A 21,759-nucleotide genomic window follows, 5' to 3' on the forward strand; every position below is an offset into this window, starting at 1 on the left:
TGGTATACATCATGCTAACCTCCATTCCACTCAATTAACCTACCTAACGAGAACAAATGAATTGTCAAGAAAAAAGAAAGGCGCTACATGGAGGCTGGGGACAATTTGTGTTGTCTGGTATACATCATGCTAACCTCCATTCCACTCAAGCTATACCTAACGAGAACAAATGGCTCGTCCCACAGTAAGTCTAGATTCAATGGATTTAGTATCAAGAATAAGTCTACATTCAATGGACCTGATTATCTCGTACTCTTCCCAGGCCCACCCGGCTCTTCAGCTACTCTCCTCTTTCCTCGCTATTAGTACGAGCAGTGGCGAGTTGTCCATGCCCACTCTACTCACTTTGCCTTTCCAATTTCTCAAATTTACTCTTGTTCTTGCCTTGCTCTACTCCGTGCTGTATACATGGCGTCGGCAGCGGTAGAGGGGAAGAGCCGGGTGCTGGTGATAGGCGGCACGGGCTACATTGGCCGCTTCATCGTCGCCGCCAGCGCACGCGAGGGCCACCCCACCGCCGTCCTCGTTCGCGATCTCACGCCCGCCGACGCGACCAAGGCAGCCGTCCTCCAGGGCTTCCGCGATGCTGGCGTCACCCTCGTCAAGGTGGTTCCCTTTTTTATGTTTCTTCTGGCTTCGTGTGGTTAGTGGTTCTACCTAGGTGTTGTGATCTTGGTTCAAAAAAAAAAAACAGCTATTATTTGAAAAGGACTAAAAGCATCAACTCTGCAAATCACCTCTAATATAATATATACTTTTTGTTGAAACAAGATAAAATATTTGCCATTTTCATTAACTAGGAGAAGAGAGGTGGCCAGTTAATTAGCGGAATACCAGCCCCAAAAATGATACAAACACCCAACAATAAATTGACAATCAGATAATAGGGTTAGATGCATAGGAACACATACAGAAATGACGTCTATGTAGTGTTTCATAACAGTCCTTCTGTTGTTCGACAAAGAAAGTTTATTTGATGAGGCTGCACCTGCACGAAGCCAACAATTAATCTTTCGTGCCATCTAAAAATAAACAACAATTGTAGCAAGGACTACCATCTCTGATTGTGTCAGTATCTTACTATGATTAATCGCATATTCTTATAAGATTGCATATTAGTGATGCCAAACTGTTTCGTTACTACTATTCGTCCTGAAGGGTGATCTATATGACCATGAGAGCCTGGTGTCAGCCATCAAGTCCGCAGATGTTGTGATCTCGACCGTGGGTTCCCTACAGATACCAGATCAAACCCGCATTATCGCGGCAATCAAGGAAGCTGGGAATGTAAAGGTGAGCTTCAAGAGGTCCAAATCGTCAATATCAAATTATTATGTGTGCACACTGCTTTATGGCTTACTAAGAATGTTTAAACTGATATTAGTATAGTTCAGTTTTCTATATTATTGAAGAGTATGCAGTACTAATGCACAACGGCTTGTAGGTTTTACCAGTAACAAATTGTGTATCCGTTGAATTTCTTTGGGCCTCTTTGATTCATAGGAATTGTGTAGTATTTAGATCCTATGTGAATTTTTCTTACACTAGTTGTTTGATTACTAGAGAAAAATATCATATACGAACTAATTCTATAAGAATCGTGTAGTGCAAATCCTATAGGAATAAAACATTATGTCATACCTCATGGAAAATTTCCTTCGGGACAATCAAACACAACTCATCTTCCTATAGGATTCAACTAGCGGTGACATCTCAATCCTATACTTTTCATATTTCAATGATTTCCCTATCCTATCAAACAAAGGAGCCCTTTATGTAAAATAGTTCTACCCTGTTGAGGACAAGAAAATGGAAGGCATTATTTTTTTACTGTAAATCAAAATTTTACATTCCGCCTCTTTTTTTTTATGTCTGTTAGACTGCTACAAATGTCTGATGTCATTTCCCGATGTGCTCTTCACAGAGATTCTTCCCTTCAGAGTTTGGTAATGATGTGGACCATGTAAATGCGGTTGAGCCTGCAAAGTCGATATTTGCTTTGAAAGCTCATATAAGGCGTGCCATTGAGGCTGAAGGGATTCCTTACACATACGTCTCTTCCAACTTCTTTGCTGGTTATTTCCTGCCAACCCTTGGACAGGTTGGGGTCACTGGACCACCAACTGACAAGGTTCTCATATTAGGTGATGGAAATGTAAAAGGTAAGTTTGATATGCCTTTACATATTTATTACATAACAGTGGAGTGTCTATTTTGAAGACATGATCGATTTAATGAAAATATCGCTGCGTCTTTATGTGTATTGTCGACAATAGGAGTATTTTCCGTGGAGGACGACGTGGGCACATACACTGTTAAAGCTGTTGATGATCCAAGAACTCTAAACAAGACCCTGTATCTACGGCCGCCAAGCAACACTTTGACTCATAACGAGCTTGTCTCACTATGGGAGAAGAAACATGGGAAGACATTCGAGAGGATCTACATCCCGGAAGATGAAGTCCTGAAGCAGATTCAAGGTTATAGGCCTTTTTTTTCACTTGAAACACTGAAGTTGTCGTCTACACTCACTTTTTTTTTCTTCCCGAACAATTTTTGGACTGAATTTTATCTCTTGCATATGTTTCAGAGTCTCCGGTGCCTCTGAATATAGTACTATCAATCAGCCACTCTGCCTGGGTGAAGGGGGACCACACTAACTTTGAGATCGAGCCATCATTTGGAGTTGAAGCCACTGAGCTTTACCCCGATGTGAAATATGTTACCGTGGATGAATACCTAAACAGGTTCATTTGAACTCCAAATTCCTATTGGCACCAATATTCATATGCACTGAATAATTATCGGAAGTCATGTATCTTACTAGAATGCCAAGTGAATTATGTAATCAGAATGTGTGAGACCTCAATCTTTTGAGTTGTGAGGAAGAATGCAGACCATACTGGAAATGCATTGCCTTGATCTTAGGCCTCAAGATTGTGAACATGTTAATGTAATGTTTCTATAATGGATACTTATGGTTTTATCTGGTAACATCAAAAAGTTTAAGCCTTCAAAGTCTATGATATGAACATTAGCCTCCATCATTACAACAATGTGTAAATGTCGGTATTGTTACTTGTGCTCAGAGTTTATATTGTTGACATAGAATCATTCAGCTTTCCAGGTCCAGTTCATTGTAACAAGTCGGAGTTTATTCAGTCAATTTTGCTTACTACTATGTTCGGTAGGAAGTTATTTAGTAATTTCGCTGAAGATACTTGCCACCATGAAAACTCATTTAGCAAACACGTAATAACCGGCATGTCCACGCCTCCAACCCTCATGGCAATCTTGTGAGCCATGGCTGAGTCTTAGATGGTGTGACAAAGCACAACAAATGGGAACAAAAAAGAGAAGGAATAAAACAACAATTAGAAATTAAATCCGGACATTTACACAATGTATTTGGTTGGAATTTTGTGACACCATCAGTTAATAGTTGGCTTCTAGCATGCCTACAAACAATGAATAACAAAAAGAAATGAGGTAAATTGTAACAATAATGTGCTTCTATGCAAGATTTTTAAAAATAAAAAGGAAATGTACTTGCTTTGGGTTGTTGCTCATTATGTTTTCGTCCACGATTTCTCCTGTTTTTTAAAATTTTCATCTCGTACGGCTCAAGCAGAAACACACAAGTTATCAACGAATATTAGAAAAAAGTTTCAGAACTTCATCAGCAACTGGATTGGGTTTATTTGCCTTGAACATATGAAATAGTAAAAATTCTGAAGATATATGCTTCACTTTTTTTGTTTCCCTTCAACAATGCTTCACTTTTCTTTGTGATGATAATGCCAAAAAATATCAAGTTGGCTCATCTATCTTTTTTCCTTTCCCTTATGACAGTCATTAGAGGCCTCTTGACTTTTCTCTTCCCTATTTTGGATTTTTTTTTGTGCATAATCGTAATATAGAAATTATCTTGTCGAGATCCTATGAATTAGTTCAATTAATACCTTAGATTCATACTAGAGCCACGATGAGTCTAAAGCTAAACCAAGGGTTTTTCGAATAAAAACCACTTGATAATCATTTAGTGAATCAGTGTAATGATTCGACAAAATTGGTGTCAGCATCTTCCTTTGACTTTGAGAAGGTCTGACACAAAAAATAAACACGTGGCACACAAGTTTTTCAGACCACCCTAAACCCTATTCTAGAAAATACCTAAAAGGGAGTCTGTTGAAAGAAACCTAATTTAAATGAAAAAATAACAAACTTAATAACCGTGTACAGATATTTTTGTGTAGGTAGGTTGTGAAACGATTTTAGTTTCTCACTAAAACTTGATCATGAATTTAAGACCTTAGCAAACTTGCTGCACAAAGCATTGCCATATGAACATTTAGCTTAAGGGTACAAAAAAACTACATCAAAAAAACACATAGGGGTAAGGTGAAATAAAAGCAGAAAAGTGAAGCATTATTGAAGGGGAAAAAAAATGAGAACACTTGATAATTGTTAAAGATGACAAGCGTTTCAGAGGCCTTTACGATGCACACAAGTTGGAGTTGTTCTTGTATAAATCTAAGTAATATGCTATTATGTTCCCTTTTCATAGAAGCAAACTTGGAAACATTGCAGGGAGGGAATTTAACCCAAAGACAATTATCCGAGTAGGACACACGTGTAGGTTGTTGTAGTTAGGTGCATTCCTTCGGAGGGTAAAAACTAAGACTTACGAAAATGGATAAAGGAAAAATCGAATAAAGCTTTCTGTAACTCGGCAATCAAAGACTCAATTTGAGAGCGTAGTGGCATCTTCCCATGATCCCATCCACGTCAGCGTGTTTGCAAAAAAAAATGGCTAGACGGGTGGAATTCGGATAAAAATATGACAAAATATATTCAAGACTAGCCTCACAATATGGTACAAGCTCAATCCCCTCAGCTCGTAAATCAAGAGTATTATGGATAGTTTGTTTTCATGATAGGAATGTCTTTTTGGTCCACTAGATTTCAGAAAGCACGGAGTCAAAGTTCCCTGCTACCCCCTTCACAAACCTAAGTGGGGGCATACTTTTTGTTCAAATTTAGCAAACATTCTAAGTCAAAATTTGTCATGATAGATATTTGCCTCATAGTCAAACACTTATATAAAATGAAAAATGTGTACTTGATAGCATACTGTGTATAATTATTTGTACGTGCACCCTTTTTTTTTTGCCTTCTTGATCTACACAAGATAGAAACAAGAAGTTAAAAAACTAGAAAAAATGGAAAACTCATCAATTAAAGAAAAATAATGTAATACATAAAAAACCCCTAATACACTAAGTTAGATGTAATCTTCGGTTTGAAAGCTCTTCATTGTCTGGAAAGACAAAACATAAAACCATATTAGAGACCAGAGAGGTGGTAGATGCCCACAAAAACGGAAACAAGTTCCATGATTAACAAAACCCCAACAATGCAATATCAAACTTTTCATCTTCCACTGACAGACCCTGACAACAAATCAAACGGTAAATTTACGAAATACAAAATAAAATATGAAGTGTCCACATATAGGGACTCTTATGTAAAAAAGCATGCGGAAAGGAAAATAGTCAAACATGGAGATAAAGCAACTAGAACACCACATTAGCCGCATCTTCACGAATGTCCTGTTGTAAATGAGGGATTGTCTTTTGCCCAAGAACTGCTACATATTTGCATACCAAGCGATGTGTGTTGCAATATCTTCCAATTCTACTGAATCATGAAAGCAATCAAGCTGGCAAAGTGTGTATTTTAAAACATACCATATGAACACACTGCAGAAAACATAACCACTATAAATTTCACCACCCCACGCCCCCCCCCCCCAAGAAATAATATTACACTTGGTATGCAAATTAAGGAGTTTGTAACCATCACTAGCGTTAGCAAAGATCAAAATCGGTTGCAAGCCCTAGACGTTTGTAAGAGATTACAATTCTCCAACTACATACATAACACACAAACACATGGCGTAATGAAAGACAAATAGCTCATATACCAAGCTCCGCGCTCTTCGAGCACCATCTCTTGGCGCAAAACAACATTCTATGTATTCCCCTCAGATATTGTTGGCAGATACAAAAATAAACCAGCGGCAGCAAACCATAGTATATCGAGACAAAGAAACCAAATTGTGAGAAGAAAAATGGTTGAGTGGTATAGGAGGGGACCGCTAGACATGGAAACAATGATTGGTGATTGGCACGAAACCTTGGTTCCGTCTAATCGAATCTAGGTTCCGTCTAATTTAATTTTTCTTGACCGTTGATTAAATTGGTAATAAATTTTGTGTAACTTTTATAATGCTTCAACAATTCTAAACAATCGTTTTAGAAGTCAGCTCGTCAATCAGAATCCGATAAAAAAAACTCCTCGTCCTTAGCCTATGAAAAGAAGGCCACGATGCTTGTACCGTGATTGATAAAACTAGAAGGCCACGATACTCTTGATGACTCACGAGCGCCCGCCGCCGCCCCTCCCCCGTCGCGGGGATCGCTGGAGAGTCACCTCCCCGTCCTCTCCGTCATAGACCCCCTCCCTCCTTCATGGGATCGCCGGCGAGGAACTGGGCATCGGCGGCAGGCTGCACCACCATGTACGACCACCAGGAGCATCCGCGTTGTGCGCCTAAGTGAGCACCATGCTCGACCAGCTCACGCATAACTGAGGTCTTGATTGTTTTCTCATGTTCTCATGCATAGCTGGTACGCCAAGGTTACAGCAGTCAGGCGCCCCTAGTTGTTTCCAACCCAACTAACGGGAGATCAGATGATTTCGTTCTATTAAGCCTCTCACCATCAGCTTAAAATCGTCATAATCATCAATGTGTCAACCTCTGCAGCTATTGTTGCTGTCAAGCAAAGAGAGCCTATTATGCACTGACGTCACGTTCTGCCCCATCTTGGTCCTGGCAGACTTGGAAGTACCTGCTAGCGTCCCTCTCTGAAACATCAAGCAACCACCCAGGCAGAGTTATGATTGTGCGAGTAAACACCACTTAATTAGTAATTTTATCACGAAATCTGATCTAGTCTAGTAGTAAGTACGTAGTAGCCACTAGCCAATTCATTGAAGACGAATCAAAATCTTGTTTGCCGAATTAGCATTTTCTTAGCGTGTGTAAATACAAGCTAGACCTGTAAGGCCAGCGTTAGGCCGGCCCAGACATTCTGATGAGGACAGGGTCGTCGTGCTCCTGGTTGACGCCGTAGCTGAGCTTCTTGAGCCGTGACATGATCTTGGCGAAGTGGAGAGCCTCCTGCCGCCCGTCGCGCTTCACCAAGTATATCCCTGCCTCCCCTGACTTCCACTGCTCAGGCGAGCCTTCCGTCGAACATGTCATCGGCACGAAGCGCAGAGGTCCGGGAATTGGGGAATCGAAATGAAGCAGCACCACCCAGGTTCCCGCCGCCGATCCTGGATATAGCCCCGGTCCCGACAATCCCCGATGCCCCTCGTCCTTCCTCGCCTAGCGCAGGCGCACGACTTCGTGGTTCCGCGACGACAGCCATGTGGGAGACTGCCGCGTCGGTCATCGCGAGTACACCGATAGGGTCGCTCGCCGGCAAGATTGGAATTACAATGTGAGATGGCTGGCTGGTGGAGAGTGCGTGATCGCCGGAGAGAGGATTCCGTCGGAACCAGACTACCACAGATGATGAAGAGGGGCCAGTTCAATAAATACAAGATGATGAACAAGGAGAGTGGATATAGTCAATTGCTTTAAGATCCGTGTTGTTTCATCGAAGGTTTCGGCTGATCAAAAGGACGTTTTTTTTATAATTTTCGTGAAATATATCTAAGGTTCCGGTTTCACATTTTTGGTTCCGTCAGATTGGTTCCGTCTATGTACCACCATTAGATTGAGGTGGATGAACGGTTATTAAAAAATGTCAACCACACCCTAAAACTTGTAAACAAAAAAGTGGAGGGCAACCACCGATTCCACAAGTTTTCGCCCACATTTGCTCTATATCGCCCATAGGGTCTCGGGCACTCAAACCATTTTTTCACCAACCCCTCTTCCCTCTCTACATGCCGCCACAAACAAGATACCACCCAACGATTTTTTTAGAACAACCACGTATTTATTAATAGAAAAATCAAGTTACCTAAGTAAACAAACATGAAAAAAAGGGGAGAATTTCACTTCCCTGCCTCTACACCAACCAGGGATGTACACAGCTATTTGGCATGATTACTAAGATTTTTAATCTTGGTTAAGATTAAAGCATAGTCCTCAAGATAAATTGCATGAGTACAAGGACCATCCTGGGCCTTAAGTATAAATAAGAACCTTAATTCGCGTCCGTGAGAATTTGAACTCAAATGTTGGGTTTGTACATCCACTCCCCCAACCAGTTGAAAAGCTGGTAAAACCCTACCTCCTCCTCTCCCGCCCCCTCCCGGGCGGCGGCGGAGGATCCGCCCGCCCCGCCCCGAGCAGCCACCCCCGGACCGCCGCCCCACAGCCATCGATGTTGCCGGCCTCGGCCCCGACCCCGGCCCCGGCTCTAGCGGCGGTGGCGGCGCCTCTTTAGTCGAACGACAAGAGGGAAGAGGGTTTCCGCGGCGGCGTTACATGGAAGGTGATGTAGCGCCGGTGGTGGAAGCCAGGCGGCACGGCTACTTGGCCGGGGCCTCATGCTCTCCGTCGGTAGCCATGGAGGATTCGGTGGAGCGGTGGCGGCCTCCGCCCCCGGTGACGGTTCGACGGTGGTACACATGATCCGTGCCGTTGTACTCTTCCCTGGTGATCCGGCAGGAGGGACTGGCGGCGTGGAGGCTGCTGATCTTGCTTTGTTTTTGGTGGCGGTCCTCGGGTTTCTCGCAAGCGAATATGAAGATCTACCGGAGGTCAGTTTGCCTTGATCTGGCTGGAGAGATGAGTTCCGGAAAGATCCACCGACGAATGGAACAGTGCATCTTTTGCCTGGAGTTTGCTCGATCGAGTGGTATTCGGTCGCTCACAAGATCTTCGGCCATTCGGTTCCGGAGGGAGCGGCGCGAAGCTCTATTCTGTGTTGACATCAAGTGACTTATTGGCCCATGGTGAAGTCAGAAGAAGGAATATCATGAAGACCGGATTGGTGGACTGGCTAAAGGAGGTTCGAGTCTCCGTGATGCTGAGGGATTTGCTTGGCGATCCGGGCTCCGCAGCAGTGGTATGCATTGATACGTCTCAAACGTATCTATAATTTGTTATGTTCCATGCTACTTTTATGACAATACTTGAATGTTTTATACATACTTTACATCATTATTATACATTTTCCAGCACTAACCTATTAACAAGATGCCGAAGCGCCAGCTGTCGTTTTCATGCGTTTTTGGTTTCGAAATCCTACAAAGGAAATATTCTCGGAATTGGACGAAATCAACGCCCAGGGTCTTATTTTTCCACGAAGCTTCCAGAAGACCGAGGGAGATACGAAGTGGGGCCACGAGGCGCCGACACAACTGGGCGGCGCGGCCTGGCCCCTGGCCGCGCGGCCCTGGCGTGTGGGGCCCTCGCGTCGCCCCCTGACCTACCCTTCCGCCTACTTAAAGCCTTCGTCGCGAAACCGCCTGTACCGAGAGCCACGATACGGTAAACCTTCCAGAGACGCCGCCGCCGCCAATCCCATCTCGGGGGATTCAGGGAGATCGCTCCCGCACCTCCGCGCAGGGGGGGATCATCACCGGAGGGGCTCTACATCATCATGCCCGCCTCCGGATTGATGCGTGAGTAATTCATCCTTGGACTATGGGTCCATAGCAGTAGCTAGATGGTTGTCTTCTCCGCTTGTGCTATCATTGTTTAGATCTTGTGAGCTGCCTAACATGATCAAGATCATCTATTTGTAATGCTACATGTTGTGTTTGGTGGGATCCAATGAATCTAGAATATTATGTCAAGTTGATTATCAATCTATCATATATGTGTTTTTTATGTTCTTGCATGTTCTCCGTTGCTAGTAGAGGCTCTGGCCAAGTTGATACTTGTAACTTCAAGAGGGAGTATTTATGCTCGATAGTGGGTTCATGCCTCCATTTAATCTGGGACAGTGACAGAAAGTTCTAAGGTTGTGGATGTGTTGTTGCTACTAGGGATAAAACATCGATGCTTTGTCTAAGGATATTTGTGTTGATTACATTACACACAATACTTAATGAAATTCTCTGTTGTTTACAACTTAATACTGGAGGGGGTGCGGATGCTAACCTGAAGGTGGATTATTTAGGCATAGATGCATGCTGGATAGCGGTCTATGTACTTTGTCGTAATGCCCTGATTAAATCTCATAGTAATCATCATTGATATGTATTGAATCTTTATTTGTCAATTGCCCACCTGTAATTTGTTCACCCAAAGCATGCTAGTTATCTTATTGGAGAGACACCACTAGTGAACTGTGGACCCCGGTCCATTCTTTTACATCTGAATACAACTCATCGCAATCATTGTTGTTTACTGTTCTTTGCAAACAAACACCATTTTCTACTCGATACGTTTAATCCTTTGTTTTCAGCAAGCCGGTGAGATTGACAACCTCACTGTTACGTTGGGGCAAAGTATCTTGATTGTGTTGTGCAGGTTCCATGTTGGCGCCGGTTTCACTGGTGTTGCGCCGCACTACACTCGTCCACCAACAACCTTCACGTGCTTCTTGGCTCCTACTGGTTCGATAACCTCGGTTTCTTTCTGAGGGAAAACTTGCTGTTGTACGCATCACACCTTTCTCTTGGGGTTCCCAACGGACGTGTGCTTCACGCGTTATCAAGCTCTTTTTCTGGCGCCGTTGCCGGGGAGATCAAGACACGCTGCAAGGGGAGTCTCCACATCCAATCTCTTTACTTTGTTTTTGTCTTGGTTTACTTTATTTTATTTACTGTCTTGTTTGCTTCATATTAAAAACACACAAAAAATTAGTTACTTTACTTTCGGTCTTGTTTACTTGTTCTATATCAAAACACAAAAAAATTAGTTACTTGTCTTTACTTTATTCTAGTTGCTTAGTTTACTTTTATTGCTACTAAAATGAGTAATCCTGAAGTTGAAGTTCGTTCTTTTAAGCAACAAGGTGGAGAAAGTTTTAAAGATGCTTGGTACAAAATTAGTAATGCTCATCATAGGTGCATTAAGAAACACTCCACTATTATTCTTCTTAGGAACTTTTATGTTGGCCTATCTAGCTGGAATAGGTATGTTCTTGATACTCTTTCGGGGGGTAATTTCCTAGGTACTCCTGATTTAGAAGCTAGCTGCATCATTGAGAGTCTAGTAGGAACGCCACCTGTTAATGAAGTTAAAATTGAAATCTCTCTTGAAGATGTCATGAAAAAGTTGGAAGCCATAGAGAAAAAATTTCCAAGTGTTGAAACTAAATTGGGAATGCTACTTGATAATACTGATAAATTTGATAAATTCCTAGGAAGAATTGATGAAAGAATTGGTGTCCTAGAAACTTGTGTTGTCCATGATAATCAAACCAATAGGATTAGTGAACTTGAAAAAGCTATGGGAACCTTGGGTTCAACTTTTTCTTCTCTTAAGTTTAAGGAGAAAACTTATGTGGGTAAAGAGCAAAAATTCATGTATGTCTCGAAGGTGCCTAAACCAAAGAACTATTATAGGCCTAAAATTGATAAAACCCCTAGCACCACCATGGGAAATTTGGATAATGGAGCATCTAAGTTACCCTCTGCAACAAGTTGTGTTTGTAAGAAAATTGTGATGCTTCATCTCTTGATAATACTTGATTTGCACTTTCTGCGCCTAGCTGAAAGGCGTTAAAGAAAAGCACTTCTTGGGAGATAACCCATGTTTTATTTTACTACTGTATTGTTGAGTCTTGGAAGTTGTTACTACTTTAGCAACCTCTCCTTATCATGTTTTTTGTGCCAAGTAAAGTCTCAATGGTAAAGTTGATGCTAGATTTGGATTGCTGCGCAGAAACAGAATTGCTTTCTGTCACGAATTTGCGTAGAACTCCCTGTAGAAAAATCAAAAAAATCGGCCAATTTACGTGCGTGATCCTCAGATATGTACGCAACTTTCGTTAGTTTTGAGTTTTTCCGTTTGAGCAAGTTAAGTGCCTCTATAAAATTCGTCCTTACGGACTGTTCTGTTTTGACAGATTCTGCCTTTTATTTCGCATTGCCGCTTTTGCTATGTTGAATGAGTTTCTTTGTTCCATTAACTTTCAGAAGCTTTGTGCAATGTCCAGAAGTGTTAAGAATGATTGTGTCACCTCTGAACATGTGAATTTTTATTATGCACTAACCCTCTAATGAGTTTGCTTGAAGTTTGGTGTGGAGGAAGTTTTCAAGGGTCAATAGAAGAAGATGATATACTATGATCAAGAAGAGTGAAAGGTCTAAGCTTGGGAATGCCCCGGTGGTTCATCCCTGCATATTTTAAGAAGACTCAAGCATCTAAGCTTGGGGATGCCCAAGGCATCCCCTTCTTCATCGACAACTTATCAGGTCACTTCTAGTGAAACTATATTTTTATTCCGTCACATCTTATGTACTTTACTTGGAGCGTCTGTGTGCTTTTATTTTCATTTTGTTATTTTCATTCTCTGAATAAATTCATGCTCATGTGGGAGAGAGACACGCTCCGCTTTTTCATATGAACACTAGTGTTCTTCATTCTTGCTTTTAATGTTCAAGGGCGAAAGTTGATCGCTTCACTTGTTACTATTTTGTTGGAATCAGAAAATGCTTCATATGGTTGTTGAAAAGCCTCTGGTAAGAATGTTAATGCATCATCTCTTGAAAATACTTGATTTGCACTTTCTGCGCCTAGCTGAAAGGCGTTAAAGAAAAGCACTTCTTGGGAGATAACCCAAGTTTCATTTTATTTACTGTATTGTTGAGTCTTGGAAGTTGTTTACTACTGTAGCAACCTCTCCTTATCATGTTTTTGTGCCAAGTAAAGTTTTTATGCTAAAGTTGATGCTAGATTTGGATCGCTGCGTAGAAACAGCATTGCTGTCTCTCACGAATTCGTACAGATTTCCCTGTAAAAAAATCAAAAAAATCTGCAAATTTTCGAGCGTGATCCTCATATATGTACGCAATTTTCATTAGTTTTGAGTTTTTCCATTTGAGCAAGTTAAGTGCCCCTGCCAAATTCGTCTTTACGGACTGTTCTGTTTTTGACAGATTCTGCCTTTTATTTCGCATTGCCGCTTTTGCTATGTTGAATGAGTTTCTTTGTTCCATTAACTTTCAGAAGCTTTGTGCAATGTCCAGAGGTGTTAAGAATGATTATGTCACCTTTGAATATATGAATTTTTGATTATGCACTAACCCTCTAATGAGTTTGCTTGAAGTTTGGTGTGGAGGAAGTTTTCAAGGGTCAAGAGAAGAGGATGGTACAATATGATCAAGAAGAGTGAAAGGTCTAAGCTTGGGGATGACCCGGTGGTTCATCCCTGCATATTTTAAGAAGACTCAAGCATCTAAGCTTGGGGATGCCCAAGGCATCCCCTTCTTCATCGACAACTTATCAGGTCACTTCTATTGAAACTATATTTTTATTCCGTCACATCTTATGTTCTTTACTTGGAGCGTCTTTTTGCTTTTATTTTTGTTTTGTTTTGAATAAAGTTGGATCCCACCATCCTTATATTGGAGATATTACGCTCCGCTTTTTCATATGGAACACTTGTGTTCTTAGTTGTGCTTTAATGTTCATGGCGAAGGCTGAAATTGCTTCGTTGATTGCTATTTGGTTGGAATCGGGAAATGCTTCATATGGTTTGGAATAATCTGGGCAATTGTTTTGAGCTCTCATAGATCATGTTTAAGCTCTTGCATCATGTAGTTTAATCTATTAATGGAGAACTACCGTAGAGCTTGTTAAAATTTGGTTTGCATGATTGGTCTCTCTAAGTCTAGATATTTTCTGGTAAAGTGTTTGAACAACAAGGAAGATAGTGTAGAGTCTTATAATGCTTGCAATATGTTCTTGTGTAAGTTTTGCTGTACCTGTTCATACTTGTGTTTGCTTCAAACAACCTTGCTAGCCCAAACCTTGTACTGAGAGGAAATGCTTCTCGTACATCCAAACACCTTGAGCCAAAATCCATGTCATTTGTGTCCACCATATCTACCTACTATGTGGTATTTTTCTGCCATTCCAAAGTAAATTACTTGAGTGATACCTTTAAAATTTCATTCCTTTATCTTTGCAATATATAGCTCATGGGACAAATAGCTTAAAAACTATTGTGGTGATGAATATGTAGTTATGTGTCTTAGTTCTTATAAGTTGCTTGTTGAGCGGTAACCATGTTTCTGGGGACGCCATCAACTTTTTACCTTTGTTGGATATCATGTGAGATGCTATGCATGTTCGTCTTGTCTGAAGTAAGGGTGATTTTCATGATCAAAAGGTTTGAGTATGCATATTGTTAGAGAAGAACATTGGGCCGCTAACCAAAGCCATGTATCATGGTGGAAGTTTTCAGTTTGGACATACAACCTCAATCTCTTATGAGAATATTATCTGTTGTTGAATGCTTATGCATTAAAAGAGGAGTCCATTATCTGCTGTCTATGTTGTCCCGGTATGAATGTCTTAAGTTGAGATCTGTTAAAAATGAGAAATCAAATGCAATTGATCTCTTAGGACCTTTGTACAGGCGGCATAGAGGTACCCCTTTGTGACACTTGGTTGAAACATATGTCATGCAATGATAATCCGTGTTAATCCAAGCTAATTAGGACAAGGTGCGAGCACTATTAGTACTCTATGCATGAGGCTTGCAACTTGTAGGAAGTATTATGCATAGCACATATGAATTGTTACTACCGTTGAGAAAATTGTTTCTATGTTTTCAAAATAAAAGCTCTAGCACAAAAATAGTAATCCATGCTTCCCTCTGCGAAGGGCCATTCTTTTACTTTATGTTGAGTCAGTCTACCTACTTCTTTCTATCTTAGAAGCAAACACTTGTGTTAACTGTGTGCATTGATTCTTACATGTTTACCTATTGCACTTGTTATATTACTCTATGTTGACAAATATCCATGAGATATACATGTTACAAGTTGAAAGCAATTGCTGAAACTTAATCATCCTTTGTGTTGCTTCAATGCATTCTACTTTGAATTTATTGCTTATGAATTAGCTCTTATGCAAGTCTTGTTGATGCTTGTCTTGAAAGTACTATTCATGAAAAGTTTTGCTATATGATTCATTTGTTTAGTCATCATCTTTTGTTAGCAATCTTTTGCTTCAGATCACTCCATCCATCTCATATGCTTTACAATAATGTTGATCAAGGTTATGTTGGTAGCATGTCACTTCAGAAATTATTTGTGTTATCGTTCACCTACTCGAGGGCGAGTAGGAACTAAGCTTGGGGATGCTTGATACGTCTCAAACGTATCTATAATTTCTTATGTTCCATGCTACTTTTATGACAATACTTGAATGTTTTATACATACTTTACATCATTATTATACATTTTCCGGCACTAACCTATTAACAAGATGCCGAAGCGCTAGTTGCTGTTTTCTGCTGTTTTTGGTTTCAGAAATCCTACAAAGGAAATATGCTCGGAATTGGATGAAATCAACGCCCAGGGTCTTATTTTTCCACGAAGCTTCCAGAAGACCGAGGGAGATACGAAGTGGGGCCACGAGGCGCCGACACAACAGAGCGGCGCGGCCTGGCCCCTGGCCGCGCGGCCCTGGCGTGTGGGGCCCTTGCGTCGCCCCCTGACCTACCCTTCCGCCTACTTAAAGCCTTCGTCGCGAAACCCCCTGTACCGAGAGCCACGATACGGAAAACCTTCCAGAGACGCCGCCGCCAATCCCATCTCGGGGGATTCAGGAGATCGCCTCCGGCACCCTGCCGGAGAGGGGAATCATCACCGGAGGGGCTCTACATCATCATGCCCGCCTCCGGATTGATGCGTGAGTAGTTCATCCTTGGACTATGGGTCCATAGCAGTAGCTAGATGGTTGTTTTCTCCGCTTGTGCTATCATTGTTTAGATCTTGTGAGCTGCCTAACATGATCAAGATCATCTATTTGTAATGCTACATGTTGTGTTTGGTGGGATCCGATGAATCTAGAATATTATGTCAAGTTGATTATCAATCTATCATATATGTGTTGTTTATGTTCTTGCATGCTCTCCGTTGCTAGTAGAGGCTCTGGCCAAGTTGATACTTGTAACTCCAAGAGGGAGTATTTATGCTCGATAGTGGGTTCATGCCTCCATTTAATCTGGGACGGTGACGATGAAAGTTCTAAGGTTGTGGATGTGCTGTTGCAACTAGGGATAAAACATCGATGCTTTGTCTAAGGATATTTGTGTTGATTACATTACGCACCATACTTAATGCAATTGTTTGTTGTTTACAACTTAATACTGGAGGGGGTGCGGATGCTAACCTGAAGGTGGATTATTTAGGCATAGATGCATGCTGGATAGCGGTCTATGTACTTTGTCGTAATGCCCTGATTAAATCTCATAGTAATCATCATTGATATGTATTGAATCTTTATTTGTCAATTGCCCACCTGTAATTTGTTCACCCAGCATGCTAGTTATCTTATTGGAGAGACACCACTAGTGAACTGTGGACCCCGGTCCATTCTTTTACATCTGAATACAATCTATTGCAATCATTGTTCTTTATTGTTCTTTGCAAACAAACACCATTTTCCACTCGATACGTTTAATCCTTTGTTTTCAGCAAGCCGGTGAGATTGACAACCTCACTGTTACGTTGGGGCAAAGTATCTTGATTGTGTTGTGCAGGTTCCACGTTGGCGCCGGTTTCACTTGGTGTTGCGCCGCACTACACTCCTCCACCAACAACCTTCACGTGCTTCTTGGCTCCTACTGGTTCGATAACCTCGGTTTCTTTCTGAGGGAAAACTTGCTGCTGTACGCATCACACCTTCCTCTTGGGGTTCCCAACGGACGTGTGCTTCACGCGTTATCATGCATGTGAGGGCGGCTCAGGGTGAAAACCCAATGTCTGGTCTTAACTGTTTGTGCATGGTAATGATCTTTGTTGGAGGCATTGTTTTAAGAGTGGGGACTATCTTCAGGGTGAAAACCTAAAACCTTTGGTCGGACGACGACGGCGCTGGTTCACTGTTTCCTTCTTGGAAGTGTCGCTTTTGGAGAGTCTATATTTCAGGTGTTGTCACGGTGGTGGTTGTATTGTTGTTGGTAGGTCTGAAATGCTGTAGCGGGACTTTTATTTCTTAGTTTTGTTTACTCTTTTTTGGTTGTGTGCATCCGTACTGTCACTAGGGCGGGGTGTTGTTGCAGAGGCTAGGTGTAATTGGTATCTTTTGATATTAATATATTCCCTTTATCGAAAAACAAACATGAAAACTAACAGACAGGCCAGGGAAGAAAGTGTTCTGAAAACTTTGCAGAAACTATCCCTAGTGTTTCCTACACTCGCCTAAGCCATCGGCCGCCACCAAACTCCAACGCCACTGGATGCGCGTAGAGACGTCGAGCCTCCACCATTGCTAGGTCGAAATGAGCACCATTGCTAACTGGGAGTAGACTTTGTGAGTCGATGAAGAGACCCTCTACAAACAACGGGACACGTGTCGTTGTGGCACGTCGACCGGGGGACGTCCCCGCGCTAGCTTGGACCAAGATCCCCAACTCTACTCCCACACCGACACCGATCTTCACGACGGTGTCTCAGAGTTGATGGTATTGTGTGCTTGTCGATCCTTCAAATCCGCAGCTTGGTCTTCTCACCTTTCGTTAAATCTGGTGAGATATATTTCTCGGGTGTCGCTGGCGTTAGATCTGGTGAGATCTGTGGGCCGAGACAAGGTGGATTCTCTGGGATGAAGAGTTCAGAGGTGGTGTATTGTTATCCTAAGGCTGAAAGTTTTCTTGAGTGAAACACACAAACGACTGTTTGGGAGTAGAGTTAGGATGATTGAGATTAAACGATACCATAAGCCCTTTTTGGAGGTTTAGGCTGTTTTAAACCTTAAAGCAAACCTTGTTATTATTCCTCCACTTCATCGTTAGGGGAAATGAATTGACAAAGGAGTAAAACAAAAATTGGGCCCCGAGAGCGAAACATGTGACAGCCGAAGTTTGCCTAGTGGGCGAATCTTCGAGCGTGAATCTCAAGAACGATTCCCTGGCCAGAAAAATTGAAAAATAAACAGTGGGTAATTAACTACTGTAGTAGCAAACGTGTCTATATTCAATGAACTTAATTATCTCATCGTCTTCCCGGGTTCTCCTTTTCCTAACTTGGAGTGGCGTCCTTGCCTATTCCCACTCTACTCAGTTTGCTTTAGCATATCCTAAGGATTTTGTTCAAAAAGAAATACTCTCAGGATTTGTTTTGCCTCTCAGAAATATCCTTGTACTATACCCTGCTGTATACATGGCGTCGGCGGCGGTAGAGGGGAAGAGCCGGGTGCTGGTGATCGGCGGCACGGGGTACATCGGCAGGTTCATCGTCGCCGCCAGCGCACGAGAGGGCCACCCCACCGCCGTCCTCGTTCGCGACGCCGCGCCCGCCGACCCAGCCAAGGCCGCGGTCCTCCAGGGCTTCAGGGATGCAGGCGTCACTCTCGTCGTGGTCAGCCGCCGTTCTCTTCTTTGTATTTCTTGTTATTCAGTTCTGCTATTTTTTCTCTTCTTCCGTCAAGTTGGTTGGTGGTCCTAGCTACGTTGCCATCTAGTAGAGTAAGAGATTCACTGTATTGGTTCATGACCCAAGTCGGTGGTATTAGCTATGATGGTGTTATTTTGGGTCATTATGATAGCACAAACAAAGATACCAAGAAATCCCCTGTACTGGTTTATTACTAGGATTGCTACTTCAGGCTCTTCATTTACGCGGTGCACTAGTACTAAACAAGTAAACATAATGGTGAACTTGATTTCTACTGTGGCATGTTTACCAACAGGACTGAAATCAAGGAAATGTGCTGCTTTAGATAAAAGAAATATCTCAGAAATCTGTTAAGGCGAGGTTCATTTTCATGCTGTTCGATTCAACCGATCGGGTAAGACAGTCATATCAGGTGATTTGAAACAAAATATTAGGTGATTCAAACCATTACCACTGATTGTCTACAGAAGCTATTTCTCAAACAAATCTTCTATCTAGGATCTTGAACATTCTTCAGTCTTCCTGAAATTGTACTCCATTGTACAACACATTTGAACTAAAACTACGGCGCTTATTATGGATGGAGGGAGTAGTAAAAATGCCTCAGAGGGTGTTATTATAATTAATACTTATTCGTGGTTTGCATCTTCACTGCACAATACATTGTAGTCTGCCTACTGGTCAACAAACTTTTCTGACAACCCATGGTGTCGTCGCAAGAAAAACAATACTGTATTTCATAACACAGTCCTTCTGTCGTGGACAAAAAATTTTGATGTTTATCTGATAAGTCTTAAGCAAGCCCAACAATCTTTCATGCCATCCAAGAAAAAACTGCAATTTTAGCAAGTACAGTAACATTGTCTGATTGTTAGAATAATCACCTCACGGTATAATATGATTGTGCACTCATGTATACCTGTTTTATTACGGTTGGACCATTAGGGTGATATATATGACCATCAGAGCCTGGTGGCAGCTATCAAATCCGCCGATGTTGTGATCTCGGCTGTGGGTTACGCGCTGTTACCAGATCAAACTCTCATTATTGCGGCAATTAAGGAAGCTGGGAATGTAAAGGTAACTTTCAATTTCCAAATCATCAGTATCAAATTATTTTGTATGCACACTTCATGGCTTACTAACATAATTTAACTGATGGTATAGTTCAAATTTATATTTTATTGAAGAGTAGGAAGTACTGATGTACAATCGCTTCTAGTCGTTACTAGATTGTGCATCCATCAGACATCTTTAACTAAACTCGTACATTTTATTTGCTCCAAGCATTGATATATATCTGATAACACTTTTCATTTTGGTACTAAGTAGCTGGGCTGACTACTTAGGATATTCCGTGTCTTCACATTGCAGGAAGGATATTGGTTGTGCTTATTTTGTTTAAAACATGTTGAATGTGCTTCTTTTTATATCTGATAGACTGATACCATGAATTTCTGATGTCATTTTTTTACTGCAATTCATGTTGTGGTTCCATATTGATGGGCTTTTTGCAGAGATTCTTCCCGTCAGAGTTTGGTAATGATGTGGATCATGTACATGCAGTCGAGCCTGCAAAGTCAATGTTTGGTGCGAAAGCTCGTATAAGGCGTTCCATCGAAGCTGAAGGAATTCCCTACACATATGTCTCTTCCAACTTCTTTGCTAGTCGTTTTCTGCCAAGTCTTGCACAGATTGGGGTCACTGGACCCCCAACTGACAAGATTCTCATTTTAGGAGATGGTAATGTGAAAGGTAAATTTGATCAAGATGCCCTTACTTGATTGTACATTTTTGATATATAAGAGAGGAATATCTATTTCACATAAGGTATTTAAGTCAAACAAGAAATGAATTATGACTGCATTGATTTTGTTTTTTTGTTGACAATAGGAGTATTTTCCTTGGAGGAGGACGTGGGCACATACACTATTAAAGCTGTAGATGATCCAAGGACCTTGAACAAGATCCTATATCTGAGGCCATCAAACAACACTTTGTCTCATAACCAGCTTGTCTCGCTTTGGGAGAAGAAAGTTGGGAAAACAATTGAGAGGGTGTACATCCCAGAAGACGAAGTCCTGAAGCAGATTCAAGGTCATAAGCCATATTTTTCACTTGAAACACTGAAGCTGTTGTCTATACTCCATACTTATCTTTTTTTTGTTTCTGCACAAACAATTTTTGGATTGAATTTTATCTCTTGCATATGTTTCAGAGTCTCCGGTGCCGCTGAATATAGTACTATCAATCAGCCACTCTGCCTGGGTGAAGGGGGACCACACTAACTTTGAGATCGAGCCATCATTTGGAGTTGAAGCCACTGAGCTTTACCCCGATGTGAAATATGTTACCGTGGATGAATACCTAAATAGGTTCATTTGAACTCCAAATTCCTATTGGCACCAATATTCATATGCACTGAATAAATATCGGAGGTCATGTATCTTACTAGAATGCCAAGTGAATTATGTAATCAGAAAGTGTGAGACCTCAATCTTGTGAGTTGTGAGGAAGAATGCAGACCATACTGGCAATGCATTTCATTGATCTTAGGGCTCTCTAAATTACAAGGTTGTAACATGTTAATGTAATGTTTCTATAATGGATACTTATGGTTTATCTGGTAACATAAAAAAGTTTAAGCCTTCAAAGTCTATGATATGAACATTAACCTTCATCATTACAACAATGTGTAAATGTCGGTATTATTACTTGTGCTCGGAGTTTATACTATTCTAAAACCTAGGAACATAACATCAGCTTTCCAGATCCAGTTCATTGTAACTAGTTTCTTGAGCGTAGAGTGGAGTTTATTCAGTCAATGGGGCTTACTACTATTTTCGGTAGGAAGTTATTTAGTTATTTCGTTGAATACTGTATAAATTCAAGGTCATAGTAAAGGCTATATTTTTTCACTTGGAACACTGTAGTTGCCATCCATTAGTATTTTTTTGTTCCATCCAAAAGAATGTTTGTTCCATTTTTAGTTTTTTACAAATTCTGCTCTGTTGGATATGTTTCAGAGTCTCCAGCTCCGCTGAATATAGCGCTGGCAATCAGCCACTCTCTCTGGGTGAAGGCGGGCCACACTAACTTTGAGATAGACCCATCATTTGGAGTTGAAGCGACTGAACTTTACCCTGA

General features: G+C 41.5%; 2 protein-coding genes across 2 annotated transcripts; both read left to right on the top strand.

The window, feature by feature from the left end:
• Window positions 1–305: 305 nt before the first annotated feature.
• Window positions 306–3,050, top strand: LOC124687694 (phenylcoumaran benzylic ether reductase Pyrc5-like). The gene is made up of 5 exons (XM_047221484.1): window positions 306–606; window positions 1,159–1,293; window positions 1,925–2,162; window positions 2,277–2,480; window positions 2,591–3,050. Exons 1-5 carry the CDS (start codon window positions 409–411, stop codon window positions 2,755–2,757), a joined length of 942 nt encoding a protein of 313 aa, XP_047077440.1. The 5' UTR covers window positions 306–408; the 3' UTR covers window positions 2,758–3,050.
• A 15,163-nt stretch (window positions 3,051–18,213) lies between these two features.
• On the top strand, window positions 18,214–21,233 carry LOC124687804 (phenylcoumaran benzylic ether reductase Pyrc5-like). Its single transcript, XM_047221576.1, has 5 exons — window positions 18,214–18,576; window positions 19,558–19,692; window positions 20,130–20,367; window positions 20,506–20,709; window positions 20,831–21,233. The coding sequence occupies exons 1-5, from the start codon at window positions 18,379–18,381 to the stop codon at window positions 20,995–20,997; spliced, it is 942 nt and encodes a 313-aa protein (XP_047077532.1). The 5' UTR covers window positions 18,214–18,378; the 3' UTR covers window positions 20,998–21,233.
• Window positions 21,234–21,759: the final 526 nt, after the last annotated feature.

This window comes from Lolium rigidum, chromosome 1 (genome assembly GCF_022539505.1).
Source record: "Lolium rigidum isolate FL_2022 chromosome 1, APGP_CSIRO_Lrig_0.1, whole genome shotgun sequence".
Classification (NCBI taxonomy): domain Eukaryota; kingdom Viridiplantae; phylum Streptophyta; class Magnoliopsida; order Poales; family Poaceae; genus Lolium; species Lolium rigidum.

Coding starts and splice junctions, on each gene's coding strand:
- LOC124687694 (XM_047221484.1), top strand. CDS start 409: ATGGCGTCGGCAGCGGTAGAGGGGAAGAGCCGGGTGCTGGTGATAGGC. Junction 1,294..1,924: donor AGGAAGCTGGGAATGTAAAG/GTGAGCTTCAAG, acceptor TGCTCTTCACAG/AGATTCTTCCCTTCAGAGTT. Junction 2,163..2,276: donor AGGTGATGGAAATGTAAAAG/GTAAGTTTGATA, acceptor TGTCGACAATAG/GAGTATTTTCCGTGGAGGAC.
- LOC124687804 (XM_047221576.1), top strand. CDS start 18,379: ATGGCGTCGGCGGCGGTAGAGGGGAAGAGCCGGGTGCTGGTGATCGGC. Junction 20,368..20,505: donor AGGAGATGGTAATGTGAAAG/GTAAATTTGATC, acceptor TGTTGACAATAG/GAGTATTTTCCTTGGAGGAG. Junction 20,710..20,830: donor AGTCCTGAAGCAGATTCAAG/GTCATAAGCCAT, acceptor CATATGTTTCAG/AGTCTCCGGTGCCGCTGAAT.